Raw genomic sequence first — 20,098 nt, forward strand, 5'->3', positions numbered from 1 at the left:
TAGTTAGTTAAACATAGCATATTAACTGAGGTACATTTTAGTTTTGTTCCGATTCTCATCATCAGTTCATAATATTTTACTGGTTGTTCTTCATGCAAGTCATCACGCTTAATCTGGGCGCAAAGTAAGGCGCAAGGGGCAAAGGGGTTGTATTTAGTCTCTTGATTAATCACAGGTGTGTTTTTGGCCTAAGAGGATTAAACCAATGCTTTTTAAACATAGATATATTTTACATGTTTATCGTTGTTTTTTGTTAGTGCTTTGAGTGGTCGGAAGACTAGAAAGGTGCTATATAAATGCAAGTCCATTTACCATTTAAACTTTCTTGCGTGTGATAAACCCTCTTTTTACACCACATGGATTCCGTGCGACAGTTTAGATTATCTTTGCATATTGATTTGTGTATTCTTCTCCAACCATTTATAGGTATGTAATTCATTCCCACATGCATGGAAATGATCACTGGGGCTTTAGACATCACCAGAGTCTCATAACTTACTAAAGGCTGATTCCATTAGAGTTCACATCAGATCGGTAACAACAATGAAACATTTTCTTGCTTCTCTGTTTCTACTGGGAACGTTTCTACATGCCTTGGCTCAATGCACTGTCCCAGCCTCAGCGTTCCAGCTGGAAGGAGATTATCTGATAGGTGGACTTTTTGATATTCATCATGTCGATGCCCTTGTTTATCATGACAGACCAGAAGCCATCGACTGCTCCAGGTGAGTTTTACAATAAATCTGAGTGGATAGCTTCTGAAGTCGGAACTAGTGAAGAACGGCTGGTTTAACAGACATATTTTTCACATTCACAAACCCTAACCCAATCCAGTTAATTGCTATGTTATCAAAGTTGCTGTATGACGTTCATTTTGAACTTAGTCCTTGTTCTATGAAATCTGTTGTGTAATATTAATATTGAAACAAATTCTGTGTAAATTACACTAGATTTCACAGTAAGTAAACTTAACTATTCTGTCGTACTTTCTCTGTTCACAGTCAACCCTTACTTCTCCAAAATTATTGAAAGTTTCAGTTGATGAGATTCTCTGTGGAGGAAATCAATAACTCTACCAACCTCCTGCCGAATGTATCTCTCGGCTATGAGATATTTGATCACTGCTCAGACACACAGAATTTTCCAGATATTTTCAAACTCCTCTCAATCAACGGCTTGATCCACCCTTGGGGTGAACCACACGAGCATCACACACATACGTCTAATGTGTCCAAAATGATAGCAGTGGTCGGCCCTTATTCAAGCACTCAGTCCCTGACCGTAGCCCCACTGCTCATGGCGGATCTCATTCCTATGGTAAGTTTGCCAATTATTGTGTTTCACCATTTTTTCCTGTCAAACCTAGTGATTAAAAGCACACATATCAATATAGGTTATTATCAATTAATTGTAAAATGGATTTTAATGTAACATTTGAGGATTTGTCACTAAAAATTATACTTTTTTCCCCCATTACTCTTTTGACAGGTCAGTTATGGATCTTCTAGTTCTGTCTTTTCAAAAAAAGTATATTTTCCATCTTTCCTAAGAACACTGCATCCCAGTAAAGATGCCATAGACATGATTGTTAACATTGTGCAGCACTTCAACTGGCGCTGGGTAGCTTTTCTTAACAGTGATGATGAATATGGCAAAGATGGACTGGAATTGTTCATAAAGAGGATTATGGACACTGAGATCTGCCTGGCATACACCAAAGGCCTGAATCAATATATGGATCACTCCCAAATATTCAAACAGATACAGGCCCAGGGGATAGGCATCATTATTGTTTTTGCCCTAAGAATGACTGCTGACGCTCTCATTGAGTCAGCAATAAAACTAAATGTCACCAACAAAGTGTGGATAGCAGATGAGGAATGGTCCTTAAACAAGAAGCTCCCCAAGATGAAAGGAATCAGAAATATTGGAACTGTACTTGGAGTGTCTCAGCAAGTAATGACAATACCTGGTTTCAGTGATTTTATCTATTCTACCAAAAGCCAGACTCATTGTGAAACTGTAGAACAAAATGGGTTTTGTAATCAGGTTTGCAACTGCAGCAGCCTGAGTCCAGAAGATGTCATCTCTGCAGAACCATCATTCTCTTTTCCTGTTTATTCTGCTGTGTACGCCATCGCTCACGCCTTACACAATGCCTTGCAATGTGGAGATGATAAATGTAATGGCAATATTACAGTGTACCCATATATGGTAAGTATATAAATAAAAATATTTCACATTTATACTTATGACAGCTTTAATATGTATATAAGTCCATCATAACTAAAAATATTGGCCTAATATGTGTTTTGTCAACACATACCATATAAACTCTAAATCTCCAAATTACAATTAAAACTGATAATTCCTATCAAACATTTCCTGGCATTAAAATATCAGGCACACAGCAATGTCTCTCTCAAGAATATTTAACAACCTATTTAATCATTGTGAAATCAAATAAAGTAATGCTCATCTGAACTTTGTGTATCCACATCAGGTTCTAGCAGAGCTGAAGAAGTCAAACTTTACACTTTTAAATCAAAGTATTCAATTCAATGAGCATGGTGACCCCACCTTCGGATCCTATTCTATAGTTTTCTGGAACCACAGTGGTGATGCAGAGGAGATCGGCTTTTATGAATTTCACCAATCAGTCAATTTCTTCATCAACACCACCAAAATTCAGTGGTACACAAAGGGAGAAGTAAGTTGTTTTTTCCTATTCATGTGTGGTGTAATGCAGTATTTCAAGACTTAAAACAGTACATAATGGTTAAAAATGCATTGTTTTGTTTCTTCCTCCTTCCACAGGGATGTGTGTATGTGTATGCAAAAACACATTGGTTCAGTAGTAACTAGAGTTGTTCCGATACTGATACCAGTGTCGAAAATGCATCTAATACTGCCCAGAATTCGGTATTGGGAATCGGCGAGTACGCCAGACTATTCACAGATCCGATTCCATAATTCATTAACCCAGAAAAAAAATCAACTTATTTAACCGGTAATCAATTCTTCTTCGCTGCTACAAAACAGTAGCCTTCACTGTGCTGTCGCCTTGGATGTATCATTGCTCCTACTGGCAACTACTGTTTTAGAGCAGCGAAGAAGAACTGATTGTAGGTAGTTTGTCACGTTACAATAGCAAACAACACAGGGTTTAACCTGAGCCAGACCATACAACAAAGATAGTGATCATATCACACTCATGCATGGTCACGCTGGTATCGGATCGACACTCGGTATCGGCCAATACCGCAAGTTCAGGTATCGGAATCGGTATCAGGAAGGAGAAAATGGTATCTAATAACAGTGACAAAGGCTAATCACATTATCAAGACAATTAACAGATGGTGGTTGTTCATGGTGTAATTGCAGCAGATGTCTAAAGATATCACTCTGTGCCTAACAGGATGTTCACGTTTAGCAAATCCTGTTGAGAAATTTAAAAGTACGCTCTTGTTTGACTCCATCCCTCACAATATTCTCTTTGCTTCACTCATATTTTACTGCTAAATAATTGTCTTGTACAGGCGCCTACTTCACTGTGTTCCCCAGAATGTGATGCAGGATTTGCAAAAAAGCAAGATGGAATCCACAGATGCTGCTTCGATTGTGAAATCTGTCCGAATGGAACTTATATCAACAGCAAAGGTGAGAGGAAGAAAATTAGTAATAGCAGTGGCCTTGATGGGAGTTAATTTCAGACTCTTGTTAAGCTTTCTTTTTTTTCCGTGGCTGAGAGGGTTAATTGCACACATCTATATAGGCTTCAATTTCCAATTTCCTAATCAGTAGAAGATGACTTTGAAAGGTTTTGCTTTTGTCTTCTGCATCACATGGACTATTTCCATTTAGTTTTATCATGCAATACATTCTTGTTTTTATAAATAATTAGGTTGGTTATTACTATGAAAAAGAAAAGTAAGTTTGCCGTACAGAGACATTTTCAGATGTCAGTTTATTGACGTATAAAACAGAGAATCCCTACAGCATCTTATGAAAAGATACAGTGTAAAAGTTAAAATCTGTTATACTGCCTCCTCAACTATCTGATATTTTTACTAAACCAAAACTTCAACTAAGTAACCTTAAAAGGACTATTTGTAACTTTCAGAAATGCTTGTTAACAGCGACACCTGCGGCCGTGAAATCAACGAAAGTCAGCGTTGGGCTTGCGCTTGCTCGCTCTAAATATACCTGAACGAGCATCGCTCAAAACAGTGAGGCGACTCACGTCAGCTAAAACCACAATATCACTCTATATTTCAGCTGCTTGGCAGTAATGTTAGCTGACCAGACGAAGGACTCTCCATGAACATGAAGAGGCTGAGGCAGCGGGGCTCTGCAGCGTGTCTCCCTGCTCTCTGCGCCCGCAGCCGGAGGGAGCAGGGAGACACCGGCATCTGGTCGGTAACGAGACGATAACGTAACTCGTTGAGGAGCTCCGTCACTTCACAAGACACGGGAAACCTCTGTTGGTCTGGAGGAGCTGCAGCATTTATTTCTGCACAAACGTCCACTGTACGTTCACTACATATTCTCAGAGCTAAACTAACTCTTCTGCAGTGTGGAGTGAGCGCGCGTTCACGTCTAGAGGTGGAGCGAGCAGAACGAGTCGCGCGCTCTGTCTGAGTGAAGGCGAGCAGGAAGAGGAGGAGAGGCAGCGGCCACACGCGAACGCGCATATGCGATCGCGCATGTGTCCCGACCCGCTACATTTAAACGCTTAAAAAGTAACAAACAGTCCCTGTAACTTTATTGACAATCTGTCTGTCTCTTGTGTAAAACAGAGGATCCCTACAGGTGCATCAACTGTAAGGAGACAGAATGGTCTGCAGCAGGAAGTACATCATGCAGTCTGCGGGTGGTGGAGTACGTCCCATTCACAGACAGCGGGGCTATCCTGATCATGGTCGGAGCCTGGGCCTTGGTGGGCCTCACACTGGCTGTGTCCGTTCTCTTTGCCATCAACTACAACACACCTGTTGTCAGATCTGCTGGCGGACCAATGTGCTTCCTAATTTTAGGCTGCCTCAGTCTGTGTAGTCTTAGTGTTTTCTTTTACTTTGGTATGCCAACAATCTCCTTTTGTATCTTAAGGTTCTTACCATTTCTCTTGTTCTACACCGTTTGTCTAGCCTGTTTTGTTGTGCGCTCTTTTCAAATTGTTTGCATTTTCAAAATGGCCGCAAAATTCCCCAAACTCCACAGTTGGTGGATTAAATATCACGGACAATGGCTGGTCATCACTGTGGCATTTGTTATTCAGGCACTCTTACTTCTTATTGGCTATACTTATGACCCTCCCAAGCCCTACAATGAAACATTTTGGTACCCAGACAAAATCATACTTGGTTGTACCATTGATCTGAAAGCATCCTCTGCTCCTGTGGGTTTACTTTTATCGTTGTGCTCCCTTTGCTTTATTTTCTCCTACATGGGGAAAGACCTCCCTAAAAATTACAACGAAGCCAAAGCAATAACCTTCTGCCTGCTCCTGCTGATCCTCAACTGGATCATCTTTGCCACCGAATACATACTGTACCATGGCAAGTACATCCAAACTCTTAACGCTCTGGCAGTACTCTGCAGTCTCTACTCCTTTCTTTTGTTTTATTTCCTACCCAAATGCTACATCATCATTGTTCAACCCCACAGAAACACACAGGAGTACTTCCAAGGTCTCATTCAGAATTATACCAAAACAATCAGCCAGTAGCTGCTTCCAGTAAATGTGTGTCTCTACAGACAGACAAACTGATGTGTGTTGTTTTCTTCCATGCTCGTTTTGATTTATTTACGTAGTTTGTTCATTTTTGAGAACTATATCAATAAGTCCTTGAAATTAGTTGAAAGTTACAGTTAGAGACATTGTGGCAAGAGGTAATTTCAGAGATTGTTGGTAACATGCTTTTGCTAAAGATTCTGAGTCGTAGCCTTTATGTATATGGCTGATGCCTTTAATAAGTAATGGGGTATGCTGCCCTCCTCTGATTGTAACACTTAAGATTTGAAGATACTCAACTGTGCAGGTCACATTGAAGGAATAATTCAACGTTTTGGGAAATATGCTCACTGGTTTCTTGCGTAGGTGAGAAGATTGTTTCCACTCTTGACCAGCAGTATCAATCTTCTCGTCTAACTCACAGAAAGAAAGTGAATAAATATATTCCCTAAAATGCAGAACTTTTGGATAGTAAGTGACGTGGTTTCCTTTTAAGTTATTTATCCAATTATTTAGCTAAATTAGCACGCAAATTACACATTAAGTTGTATGAGTTGTTGTGCGCTCACTTATTTCAAAACCTAAACTTATGCAATACTGAACTACTCATCAGCTCATGAACACTACCAAGTCAGAAATGTACTTACACAGGAGAAAGAGCTCTTGAATCTTCTTAAATTACCAATACAACAGAATATGTGCTTGTAATGTTTTGCATATGGATTAAAACATAACATATTAAATGTGCTCATTCATATTAAGACAACAAGTGTGGATTGAAGTAGAATACTTTGTTAGATGATAAAAACATGTTGTGAATTTTGGAAATGATGGCATTTAATGTTTTCTTCAATAAAGTTTGACTTTTGGACTTTACAACGCCCTGCAGTTATTGGAAATATTTGGATCACACGAGTCGGAAACAATTCTACGCACCCACTGGAAGCTAATTCTACAAATAGTATAATATGAATAATATTAGTCTAGTCTAATATTTATCTGCACAAATACCAGATTTAAAAAGATTGTGGTCTACTAAGTAGGAAAAATATATATTTTAAATTTTAATATATATACATATATATACTTTTGTATAAATTACCCAGCAAATGTATCATTATGATTTTAGTTATCAATGTGCAATTCTAATTTTGACAACCTCTGAGAAGACAAATTGGGTTAGGATTAACCCTAAGGGGGACCTGGACCCCAGGTTGGGAACCACTGTTATAGGTTATGTGTTATAACAGCCTCAGGTCATAAGATGGTAAATCACATAAAATGAATTCATTCATCAAGTTCATTCAATAAATTGTTAAAATGGAATGTGTTTGTTTTAGGTGTAACACTAATTTTACCACATGATGGCAACACTTCTACATGCTAGAATAAAAATGGACCTTAAATATAGCCTACTTGCATGACTTAAGTTTCCTCAATTGTAAATACATATTTCTTTCTTACCTCTGGTGTTACCTAATCTTAAAATGGGAGCTTAAAATTAGGGTGCTTTGGTTTTACTTAACCAGTGATGATTGACTTCCTTTTTAAGTTTGATGCCTAACTGCATTTTCTGTGAGTGTATTGCCTCTGTTTCCACACAGAGTTGAAATTAATTTAAAAAATAGGTTGAAGGTTGAGGCCAGAAGTGTGTGAGATGGACAGACAGAGACAAAGAAAATAGCACTACATCTAGAAAGCCAAACTTCATCTGAACATACCAGGAAACTAGATGTTACAATACCGGCCATACTGTTGATTATAAAGTGATCTCTTGGAATGAAAATGCAAACATATCACATCAATGACTGCATGCACCAAACACTATTGGGGATTGTTGTACCCACCTCACTGTCCATTAAACTTTCTTATATACTTAAACTATTAGTATAGATTATGAAACCTTTCCAGAATAATGTCAGTTCCACAGTAATTGGGTAATTTTCTGGAAAATAAACCATAAATGAATATACTGTTTTGTCAGACAAAGTTTGTTGGTCTTAATTTGGTGTTTTAAATATATACATTTTGCAAATAGTTTTTGTTGCACAATCTTCATCCATGGCAATGTAGCATTTCATTACACATTGTACTTTAATAATGATGTTTGTTACAAATAAAGATTGATTTGATTTGATCAAGCAGAACAAGGGCTTCTGCTCTTCTGCCAGGAGGAATTCAAATTCTGGTTAGACTTATTATGTTCATCTGCTGACTCATTGCAAATTTTCCTGTTTCAGATTACCTGTGTGGTCAAATGTTAAATCATGCAGAGATCATTTGTAAGAGGAGGTGGTCAACTAGCATAAACCAAAGATACTAGGTTGAATTCATTTAATTTGTATGTATTTGCTTATGACTATCCTGTGTGATCTTACAATTTCATCTGTACTTGGTGGGATCATTCTTAAAGTATAAGTTTCTTCTAAAGGGCCATTCAATTGTAAAACTTTTACTGTTGGGTTAACAGCCTTAAGTTGTTTTAGTTGTTGGCCCCAGGATGGGCAAGCGGCATGAAGGGGGTGAAGGGTTAAACTTTTTTTTGCGGGATTAATGTTAGTTAATTCATTTCACACACTACATTCTTCCATATTTGACATATGGGCTTTATCCGCTGCAGAACGGTACCAAACACCTATACGATATAAACCACTGAATAAAACCTGATCAATTTAATTAAAATGAATACCAATTAAACAACATAGATCAACCTTGTTATCATAACATGTAGGTATATAAATACTACAACAGACAGGCCTATATATTTAGATATGTATGTGCGCTTATTACACGGTAAATGAAGGGATAAGATTAATCTTATCTAATCAGCATATGAAAACGAGCAACAGAGAAGAGGGAGGGGTTGCTCTGAAACAGACAGGCTGCTGTGTCTATGAGACTTCAGTGAGATAAAAGTTGTCAGCAGACTAAAATTCAATTTAGACATAAAACTAAGGGAAATGTAAACAGAGTTTATTATCTTGAACTATGTTGTTCTAAGCACATGTAACAGTAAAAAGGAGTCAGTTTATGTATGGTTCACAATCAACGTTAAAAGGTGTAATACACTTCCACTAGATTAAAAACATATATCAAAATATAAGATTAACTCGGGCATTAGTGTGCACCTGAATTTCTGTTCAAGATCTTTGGGTACGCATACCATGCATATACAGAAATAATCTATATGTAGGCTGGCAAGATCTTACCAAGTGATTAATATAAAAGGGAAGGTTTTGATCTACGGCTTATACTTATTTAAACTTGCTTTGGTTTCATTTGTTATGTCAACAACTTCCTGTTATTAGAACGTATGTTCGCAAAGCAAAACATCAATTCAGGTACATATTAATTTGCATTAAATGTCAGTTTCATTTAGTCTTATTTAGAGTTTGGATGTGTCGCCGTCTACGTATGCGACTGTGTGAGCCACTCAAAGGAATGCAGTGCAGGTCGTAAACTGAGGAGGAGGTCATAAAATCTACTCTGTACCTTCATATTGTTTCTCTAGTATATGCTTGAGAGCTCCAACCTGTGAACAAACTTCAGTTCTTTTCAGATAGTTAGTTAAACATAGCATATTAACTGAGGTACATTTTAGTTTTGTTCCGATTCTCATCATCAGTTCATAATATTTTACTGGTTGGTCTTCATGCACGTCATCACGCTACAATGGTAAACATTACACCTGCTTCACATCAGCATCTTAAAATAGTCATTGTTAGCATGTTAGCACGCTGATGTTAGCATTTAGCTGAAAGCAACACTGTGCCTCAGCACAGCCTCACAAAGCCGCTAGCATGACTCTAGACTCTTAAGGCCGTATTTAAACGATCTATAGCACATGGTGTCTAAAGTGCATGGTGCAAGTGCATTTAGGGCGTGTCCAACTCCACTTTTGCTGGTTAAACGGCGCATAATCTGGGCACAAAGTAAGGCACAAGGGGCAAAGGGGTTGTATTTAGTCTCTTGATTAATCACAGGTGTGTTTTTGGCCTAAGAGGATTAAATCAATCAACCAAATGCTGCTTTTTAAACATAGATATATTTTACATGTTTATCGTTGTTTTTTGTTAGTGCTTTGAGTAGTCGGAAGACTAGAAAGGTGCTATATAAATGCAAGTCCATTTACCATTTAAACTTTCTCGCTTGTGATGATTGTTAAACCCTCTGTTTACACCACATGGATTCCGTGGAGTTTAGATAAGTTTTGCATACTGATTTGTGTATTCTCCTCCAACCTTTAATCGGTATGTAATTCATTCCCACATGCATGGAAATGATCACTGGGGCTTTAGCCATCACCAGAGTCTCATAACTTACTAAAGGCTGATTCCATTAGAGTTCACATCAGATCGGTAACAACAATGAAACATTTTCTTGCTTCTCTGTTTCTACTGGGAACATTTCTACATGCCTCGGCTCAATGCACTGTCCCAGCCTCAGCGTTCCAGCTGGAAGGAGATTATCTGATAGGTGGACTTTTTGATATTCATCATGTCAATGCCCCTGTTTATCATGACAGACCAGAAGCCATCGACTGCTCCAGGTGAGTCTTACAATAAATCTGAGTGGATAGCTTCTGAAGTCGGAACTAATGAAGAACGGCTGGTGTAACAGACATATTTTTCACATTCACAAACCAATAGCTATAGTTAAAAAGCACATTTCCCTCCAACCCAATCCAGTTAATTGCTATGTTATCAAAGTTTCTGTATGACGTTAATTTTGAACTTAGTCCTTGTTCTATGAAATCTGTTTTGTAATATTAATATTTATACAGGGGTCCCAAGAATGATAATGTTATTGCACAAACAGTAATGAAACCCTGAGACAATACTGTTACACATAAGAGGTTCTGAAGCCTCGTTGAAACAAATTCTGTGTAAATTACACTAGATTTCACAGTAAGTAAACTTAACTCTTCTGTTGTACTTTCTCTATTCACAGTCAACCCTTACTTCTCCAAAATTATCGAAAGTTTCAGTTGATGAGATTCTCTGTGGAGGAAATCAATAACTCTACCAACCTCCTGCCGAATGTATCTCTCGGCTATGAGATATTTGATCACTGCTCAGATGAACAGAATTTTCCAGATATTTTCAAACTCCTCTCAATCAACGGCTTGATCCACCCTTGGGGTGAACCACACGAGCATCACACACATACGTCTAATGTGTCCAAAATGATAGCAGTGGTCGGCCCTTATTCAAGCACTCAGTCCCTGACTGTAGCCCCACTGCTCATGATGGATCTCATTCCTATGGTAAGTTTGCCAATTATTGTGTTTCACCATTTTTTCCTGTCAAACCTAGTGATTAAAAGCACACATATCAATATAGGTTATTATCAATTAATTGTAAAATGGATTTTAATGTAACATTTGAGGATTTGTCACTAAAAATTATACTTTTTTCCCCCATTACTCTTTTGACAGGTCAGTTATGGATCTTCTAGTTCTCTCTTTTCAAAAAAAGTATATTTTCCATCTTTCCTAAGAACACTGCATCCCAGTAAAGATGCCATAGACATGATTGTTAACATTGTGCAGCACTTCAACTGGCGCTGGGTAGCTTTTCTTAACAGTGATGATGAATATGGCAAAGATGGACTGGAATTGTTCATAAAGAGGATTATGGACACTGAGATCTGCCTGGCGTACACCAAAGGCCTGAATCAATATATGGATCACTCCCAAATATTCAAACAGATACAGGCCCAGGGGATAGGCATCATTATTGTTTTTGCCCTAAGAATGACTGCTGACGCTCTCATTGAGTCAGCAATAAAACTAAATGTCACCAACAAAGTGTGGATAGCAGATGAGGAATGGTCCTTAAACAAGAAGCTCCCCAAGATGAAAGGAATCAGAAATATTGGAACTGTACTTGGAGTGTCTCAGCAAGTAATGACAATACCTGGTTTCAGTGACTTTATCTATTCTACCAAAAGCCAGACTCATTGTGAAACTGCAGATCAAAATGGGTTTTGTAATCAGGTTTGCAACTGCAGCAGCCTGAGTCCAGAAGATGTCATCGCTGCAGACCCATCTTTTAATTTTCCTGTTTATTCTGCTGTCTACGCCATCGCTCACGCCTTACACAATGCCTTGCAATGTGTCGCTGGCAGATGTAATGGCAACATTACAGTGTACCCACACATGGTAAGTATACAAATAATCTATGTATTTAGATTTTGCTCATTTATGTTTCTGATTGATTTGACTTAAAGATATGCCTTTCATAAGGTAACATTATTAGTCTGCTTTGTTACAATATACAACAAATGTAAAGATAACCTCCCAATCAATTTAATTTGGCAAAGGAATTTTCAATCTCTCATACCGATGTACATCAGGATTACCCACCCTCAGTCCAGCACCTGTAAATCTGTCTTGAGATGTGCTCTCTCTCTACTCTGCATACTTTTCAAACATTGCCTTGGTATCAAAATCTCAGATGAAAAATTTCTGCGATAGTTAAAAGTCTAAACCACTTCCTAAAACCTCCAAAGAGGGGCATTACACTTAACTTCCTCGCTCCACAGGAATGTTTCTTAAAACCTATTTAACACCTCATATGGTCTTTGTGAACACATGGAAGTAATGGTCATCTGAACTTTGTGTACCCACATCAGGTTCTAGCAGAGCTGAAGAAGTCAAACTTTACACTTTTAAATCGAAGTATTCAGTTTGATGAGCATGGTGACCCCACCTTCGGATCCTATTCTATAGTTTTCTGGAACCGCAGTGGTGACGCAGAGAAGATCGGCTTTTATGAATTTCACCCATCAGTTAATTTTTTCATCAACACCACCAACATTCAGTGGTACACAAACGGAGAAGTAAGTTTTTTTTCCCCTAATTATATTATATGCAGTATAATATATATTCTGTTTATAGAGTATATGATGATAAACATATTGTGTTTTGGTTGAGCGCACGTGCACATGGTTATATTTGTTAAGTAATAGCTGTGCCAGGCTTAAAACATAAAATCAGGAACATCGACCGTTGGCAATTTGCAGGGATGTCTACATATACAGTGTCTGTTAGGGTGATATCATTTTACAAAAGCTGTTTATAAATTTGAAAAGCTACTTTCCTCTTTTTTTGCCTCTACACTTCACAGTATTCTTTTTGCTTCACTTATATTTAATTTACTGCTAAATAATTGTCTTGTACAGGCGCCTACTTCACTGTGTTCCCCAGAATGTGATGTAGGATTTGCAAAAAAGCCAGATGGAATCCACAGATGCTGCTTTGATTGTGAAATCTGTCCCAAGGAAACTTATATCAACAGCACAGGTAATTATTATACATGAGGAAGAAAATGAGTAAAAGCAGTGCTGTCATTCTGGCCTTAATGGGAGATGACTACATACTCTTACTAAGCTTTGTTCCATGGCTGAGAGAGATGACCAGACAAAGTGACACACATACAGGCTTCTATTTCCAGTCCGACAACCAAACACGCTTATGAATCTAGAGCTTATTGAGAAAACGATTGCTATGAAATAAATCTGTTGTGGAAAATGGTTCAGAGAATATACTTTTGTGTTCAACTGCATGTGAACCAGTTTCCTACCATCATGCAATACATTGCTGTCTTGTTAAAATGACCTCTAAAAGTGAATACTAATCTTGGGAGAACATACAATATAAAAGGTGGAAAGTGTAACACTGCTTCCTCAGATGGCTGATATTTTTTTATAACCTTAACTTTATTGACAATCTGTCCTTCTCTTGTGTAAAACAGAGGACTCCTACAAGTGCATCAACTGTAAGGAGACAGAATGGTCTGTAGCAGGAAGTACATCATGCAATCTGCGGGTGGTGGAGTACGTCCCATTCACAGACAGCGGGGCTATCCTGATCATGGTCGGAGCCTGGGCCTTGGTGGGCCTCACACTGGCTGTGTCCGTTCTCTTTGCCATCAACTACAACACACCTGTTGTCAGATCTGCTGGCGGACCAATGTGCTTCCTAATTTTAGGCTGCCTCAGTCTGTGTAGTCTTAGTGTTTTCTTTCACTTTGATAAGCCAACAATCTCCTTTTGTATCTTAAGGTTCTTACCATTTCTCTTGTTCTACACCGTTTGTCTAGCCTGTTTTGTTGTGCGCTCTTTTCAGATTGTTTATATTTTCAAAATGGCCACAAAGTTCCCCAAACTCCACAGTTGGTGGATTAAATATCACGGACAATGGCTGGTCATCACTTTGGCTTTTGTAATTCAGGCACTCTTACTTCTTATTGGCTATACTTACGCCCCCATGAAGCCCCACAATGAAACATTTTGGTACCCAGACAAAATCATACTTCGTTGCGACCTTAATCTCAAAGCATCCATTGGTCCTGTGGTTTTTCTTTTATCGTTGTGCTCCCTTTGCTTTATTTTCTCCTACATGGGAAAAGACCTCCCTAAAAATTACAACGAGGCCAAAGCAATAACCTTCTGCCTGCTCCTGCTGATCCTCACCTGGATCATCTTTGCCACCGTATTCCTACTGTACCATGGCAAGTACATCCAAACTCTTAACGCTCTGGCAGTACTCTGCAGTCTCTACTCCTTTCTGTTGTTTTATTTCCTACCCAAATGCTACATTATCATTTTTCAACCCCACAGAAACACGCAGGAGTACTTCCAAGGTCTCATTCAGAATTATACCAAAACAATCAGCCAGTAGCTGCTTCCAGTAAATGTGTGTCTCTACAGACAGAAAAACTGATGTGGCCTTCTGAATACTTACAATGCAATGCTAATAATTTTCTATATAAATAGTATTTGTCTTGTATACTTTTTCTTTCAAGGCTAATCTTTTTACAGATATGACCGTTTTTAAGAGGAATGCATTGACAAAAACAACATTGAAATTAGTTAAAAACAACAAACAACAGAGTGCCTTCGCAGCCACATTACCGCAACGTCCCAGGTTCGATTCAAGTCTTGGGGACCTTTGTTGCATGTCATCATACCTCTCTCTCCCCCCATTTCCCATCTCTCTTTCTCTACACTGTCAAATAAAGGTCAAGCAAATGACCAAAAAAAAATCCGTAATGTTAAATTGTGTCTTGTTCCGATTGGGACGCTAATCAAGATTAAATGATGTTAATCCTAACAGCTAATCATGTTTGATGATGATACTGCCGAATTGTTCCGATCTCATTAAATTTATACTCACTATAATGGGTTCCCTCCAAATTATTTAGCCAATTTCAGCAAGCTAATTGAAGTTTTACGTGTGGTCTTGCTCGACCTGTCTGGCCTTGCTAGACAAGCATTGTCATCATCCACACTAAGAAATACATTTAATAAAAGTAGAAGAAATCTTTGCAGTTCTCTCCAATCTTTGGGAGTTCTTATTTCTGAGAATATGTGCCTGTGGTGTGAAAAATGTTAAACTTTAAATTAATTTCCCCAAGGGGACAAATAAAGTACTTATATTACATTGTCAAATAGATTACATTATCACTGAATCATCTATATAAACGTTGTTGTAGTGAATTATTGCTTTTGAAGTTAATTTCTATTTAATCTTCTGTACTAATTCAGGTATTTCCATGTACATGTAAAGCAGTTATATAACAGTAAGAGTGATTCAATAAAAACAACAAAAAGGAATTTGTGTTTTTCTTTTTTCTGAGGTTGCTGTAACGCCAATCTCACCACATGATGGCACCACTTGACAGTGACGCTGTCTACAGGCTAGACAGCAGTTCCACCAATATTACTGGTATGACTTCATTGTCCTCTTCATCAGAGTCAAAGCCTGATAAGAATAAACAGGCTATTTTTCACCCCTTCAGTGTGATCTTTAAGCCATATTCCCCTTTAAAGTTAGACGGTTTGTAATGCTTGAAACTGAATGATATGAATTAAGCTTTAAAAGGCAAAATCAACTCTAACAACACTAAGTGAAGATCTATTGCATTGAGATTAAAGTTAGGGTGGGGGTGGAGAGAGCAGGATGTTGGGGGGGGTTTGTACAGATTAAGATTGTTTTCATTCTTCATAAACAACTGTTCAAATATAAATGTAACACTTAATTCATACAGAACTAACACACTGGAGTAATAACCATAATGTATGCTTGCATTTTTGTTTTTTGCCTGTGTCAGTTTGTTTCTCGACCTTTTTGGACAAATTAAAGTCTCCATTTGTGGAAGTATGAAGTGATGATTAGCTTCCTTTCCAGGTTTGAGACTAACTGCTATTATCTGGGAGTTTATTGCCTCTGATTCCACAGTTTGAATAGATTTCTTCTCAGTAAAAGATCAATTGAAAATGATCCCTGTGCCTAATGGTGTGCACTTCCACCTTTATAATCACAGGTAACTATGCTGGCTGTAACAGGTGGTATAAGCACCTTAATTTAAAAATAGTTTGCAGTACAATGAAAGCATACTAGACATCTCTGGAGCAGGTTAACCCTATTGGCCCACCTGAAGTTACCAATTTCCCTACTCACTGACCAACAGTAACATACAACCTTCTTGTTCAGTCTTGGAACTAAATTAGTTTGATAATATATTGCGTCCTCATTCAAACAGTGCTACACTTCCCTATTGCCATGCAGCCATGACACTGTTTAGATGTGAATATAGATGTATTTTGGAGAAATTCGTGTTTCATTTGGAGGCATTAAATGCCTCTATGTGACCCTAAAGATGTTAGCTCCCAGGTGCCTTTAAGACATGTTTTGTCTCAAATAAGATGTGTGTGTCAGGGATCTCATACCACATCATCTATTTATTTATGCCTCTGAGTGACCCTAAAGGTGTTAGCCTTTAAAATGCATTGCAAAAAATACAACCTAAATAGTGCATTAAAACAAATCAGTTAGATAATGTAAAAGAAAGGTGAAAAACAGCTATATAATGCATCTTTAAACAGTAAATTAACTGTAAAATACTGTGAAATTAATACAAAAACAACCAGTTCAAACTGTATTTTTCATTAACAGTACAAAGCTGTAAATTTCAGCGACAGTATAATAATGTTAATTTTACAGTAACATAAAGGCAACCCTGCTGCCAGTTCTTTACTGGGAAGTTCTTAACAGTGCAGGCTATATGCACACGTCTGGAGTTGCATGTATTTTCCATGTCTGCTTTAACTCCTTGTTCTAGTGAGATGAAGATAACGTGCTTTTGGTTGTTTTGACAGGTTTACTGAGACACGTGATGCTTCAGAGACAGGACTGACTGACTGTCGACCACTTTCTGCCTCCATCTGAAAGTCAAAGTTTCCCGCTGTGCTGCTCAGTGAAGCTGGGGGTGAAACGGAAAGAGCCCTGCAGCATACAGCAGGGGGTATGTGACAGATCCAGAGGGTAAATTGCCATTTTGTTGTGTCTATTCAGTTTCCTGGCAAGCAGAGAAGAGGAGGATGGACCGTGAAACTAGGAACGAATTGGTAAAAGGTGCCACTCAGCATGGCATATGGCGCGTTTTGGAGAGCTGAACACTGACACCAACAAATTGACGATTTCATACCAATTTCAGAGTTACATTCAGGCCACACACGATGTTCATCCACTCAGGAGAAGTTCAGGAGTTGTGCTACAGTGTTTCATCTTGGTGTGATTAAAATAACACGAAACTCTGACTTCTTTATAATCAAAGCTTCAAACTTTCCTGTTTGCTGCCTTTTATTAAACCAGATAATGATCTTATATACTGGACTACAGCTTTACTCTTGTGTGTTATATTCCATTTTAGCTTCTATATAGCTTTTATTTTTAGCTTGTTTTTATTTTCTAATCTTTAATGTTTTTATAACTGTTTTAATTATGTCTTAATGTTCTTTTGCACTTTGTCGCAATGTTCTTGAATGTTTTTGTAAAGCACTTTGAATTGTTGCTGAAATGTGCTCTACAAATAAACCTGCCTTGCCTATGATCATTCTCTTTTTCTTTATTTTTTATATTGTATTTCTTTGTATTCTACATGTTTTGAAATTATTATTTTTTTTTTTTTTATTAAATAGTTAAATGTGAGTTTTATCAGGAACTTCATGTATACCCTCTAACAAACCGTTTGGTTTAAAAGAGTTTTAAAATAAAAACAAATAAACTTTCTGTTCAGTTTTAGCTCTGGTATTGCAGTCGCTGGAAAAGTAACTAAGTACATTTCATTACGTTCCTGTTTGCTACTGCCTTTTATTAAACCAGATAATGATCTTATATACTGCACTAGAGCTTTTACGTGTGTTATATTCTATTTTAGCTTCTATTTTTAGCTTGTGTTTATTTTCTAATCTTTAATGTTTTTATAACCGTTTTAATTACGTCTTAATGTTTTGTTTGCACTTTGTTTTAATGTCCTTGAATGTTTATGTAAAGCACTTTGAATTCTTGCTGAAATGTGTTCTACAAATAAAGCTGCCTTGCCTTCAACAAACAATACATCTGTGCAATATGAATACACTGAATGTGAATACCTCTATCTGTGCAATATATCCTTGATGCAATATTCACCTGAAGTGCAACTTTGTTTACATTTTATTTATTACATCTATATCCTACCTATTTTATAAGTGAAATTACCTCCGTTTACATTTCATCTATTTTTATATTTTATACTTCTAGTGTAACACTTCTGTTTATATTTATTTATTTATTTATTACATCTACTTTACCTGTTTTATTTGCTTTATAACTGTGTGTTTTACCTGTTATATGTTTTATCTGCCTCGTTCAGTCTTTAGTCAAGTATTTGTTTTAAAGTACTGACCAGAAGTGGACACTGTGAATCTCGTTGTATTTAATACGATGACAATAAAGATTTCTATTCTATAAAATTCAAATTAGTCTAAATATTGAAAACGATGCGTATAAATTGCAACATGTTTTATTTTATAACATGCCTCGATTAATTTTATTTTATCTTTTTTTTTATTATTCGTTATTTGGTTCAAGCAGATGGGGGTAGCAGCATTTCTGCTGAAGGAGACACTTATTTCTGTTTCACAAAATATGGAGCGAGGAGAATCGGAGGAACGCCCAGAGGCTTTTCACTTGTACCTTTCAATTTTCCACTTTTGGTCAGATAAAGGAAGAAACCCTGGGAAAGACTTGGCCAGCAACTGGTCCTTCTCTTCGCACCCCACAGCAAAAACAAAACGCACTTTTAAGTGGAGGCCATTTGCGTTTGGTGGCCATATGGGATCTGCCTTTAAAAGTGTTTTCCTTTGACTGAGTGAGACTACAGGTCCTCGTCTGTCAGAGATGCTGAGGTTCAGAGATCTGGACTCCTATCAACAGGTTGAAAACAAAAGGTGATCGAGCTTTTGCAGTACTGGAACTCTGGAACAGTTTTCCAATGAGCATCAGATCAGCAGACTCTGTCACAACTTATAAATCCAGTCTTAAAATCCACTTTTATAGTATGACTTTTCCAATCAGCTGAATTATAGTATTTTGTATGCTTGTGTGCTGATGTGTATGTATGTGCATATGTAACTGCATGAATATGTATATGCTTGTTTCTTTATTTTCCCATTCTATTGCTTTTTATTTAATTAGTTATGTTTCAGTGTATTCTGTTGTACATGATGTGAATTTCCTTGGAAAGCACTTTGTGCTTGAAAAGAGCTCTACAAATAAAATTATTATTATTATTATATCAACTTTTGCCTCCATTAGTCCCATTCCCCTATTTAATTATCACGTATTTAAGCTGAGAAATAGTTATTTGAAACGCCACTAAAACACGTTGGTCTTATTAACAGAGAGAATAGTTAATAATGACTAAATGAATTCATGTTTGAGTGGATTTGAATATCTTTACATCTACTCACTGTCAATACAGTCAGGCTGCTTTCAGTGATGACAATTAGTTGGAGTTAATTTTTAGCCTATGTGCTTTTGTTCAAAACTAACGGTGGGTTCGATGTGTTGTGTGTAAAGAGATGGATCTCACCAATAGGACTGTATGGGGACTTCATAGTCATAAATCCATCAAGCCCAAACTAAAATGCCTTGACGTGGACAACATTTAGACAAGATATATTTTCAGTACAAGGAGAATCATTGATATACTACTACGACTAAAAATTATATAAATTGACAATATTTGTGTTTTAAATATGGAATGCACCCAGTTATATGTGTAATTTGATTGTAATGTGATTATATTTCGTATTAATAATCTGAATCTGTAAAGTGACTAAAGTTGTCAGATAAATGTAGTGGAGTAAAAAGTCTAATATTTCCCTCTGAGATGTAGTGGAGTAGAAGTAGAAGGTAGCAGAACATGGAAATACTCAAGTAAAGTAGAAGTACCTCAAAATTGTATTTAAGTACTTAGTTCACATTCCACCACTGAGTACATTTTACACTGTTGTGTTTTTTAAAAGCATTAT

The 20,098-nt window shown here is 37.3% G+C and overlaps 1 protein-coding gene, 1 long non-coding RNA gene and 1 pseudogene across 6 annotated transcripts in view; 2 read left to right on the forward strand and 1 right to left on the reverse strand.

Moving 5' to 3' along the window:
• LOC141772007 (uncharacterized) overlaps positions 1-20,098 on the reverse strand; it is a 100,759-nt gene that overhangs the window by 70,444 nt on the left and 10,217 nt on the right. The window lies entirely within an intron of this gene.
• On the forward strand, positions 544-5,728 carry LOC141772100 (taste receptor type 1 member 1-like; annotated as a pseudogene).
• On the forward strand, positions 10,102-14,420 carry LOC141772101 (taste receptor type 1 member 1-like). Its single transcript, XM_074642759.1, has 6 exons — positions 10,102-10,283; positions 10,685-11,000; positions 11,172-11,897; positions 12,371-12,577; positions 12,920-13,040; positions 13,492-14,420. The coding sequence occupies exons 1-6, from the start codon at positions 10,102-10,104 to the stop codon at positions 14,418-14,420; spliced, it is 2,481 nt and encodes an 826-aa protein (XP_074498860.1).

Source organism: Sebastes fasciatus, chromosome 8 (assembly GCF_043250625.1).
Source record: "Sebastes fasciatus isolate fSebFas1 chromosome 8, fSebFas1.pri, whole genome shotgun sequence".
Lineage (NCBI taxonomy): Eukaryota > Metazoa > Chordata > Actinopteri > Perciformes > Sebastidae > Sebastes > Sebastes fasciatus.

Excerpts from the sequence above, each read along its gene's own strand:
- LOC141772101 (XM_074642759.1), top strand. The coding sequence starts at position 10,102 with ATGAAACATTTTCTTGCTTCTCTGTTTCTACTGGGAACATTTCTACAT. Across the intron at positions 10,284-10,684 it reads GAAGCCATCGACTGCTCCAG|TCAACCCTTACTTCTCCAAA; the intron begins GTGAGTCTTACA and ends CTCTATTCACAG. Across the intron at positions 11,898-12,370 it reads TTACAGTGTACCCACACATG|GTTCTAGCAGAGCTGAAGAA; the intron begins GTAAGTATACAA and ends TACCCACATCAG.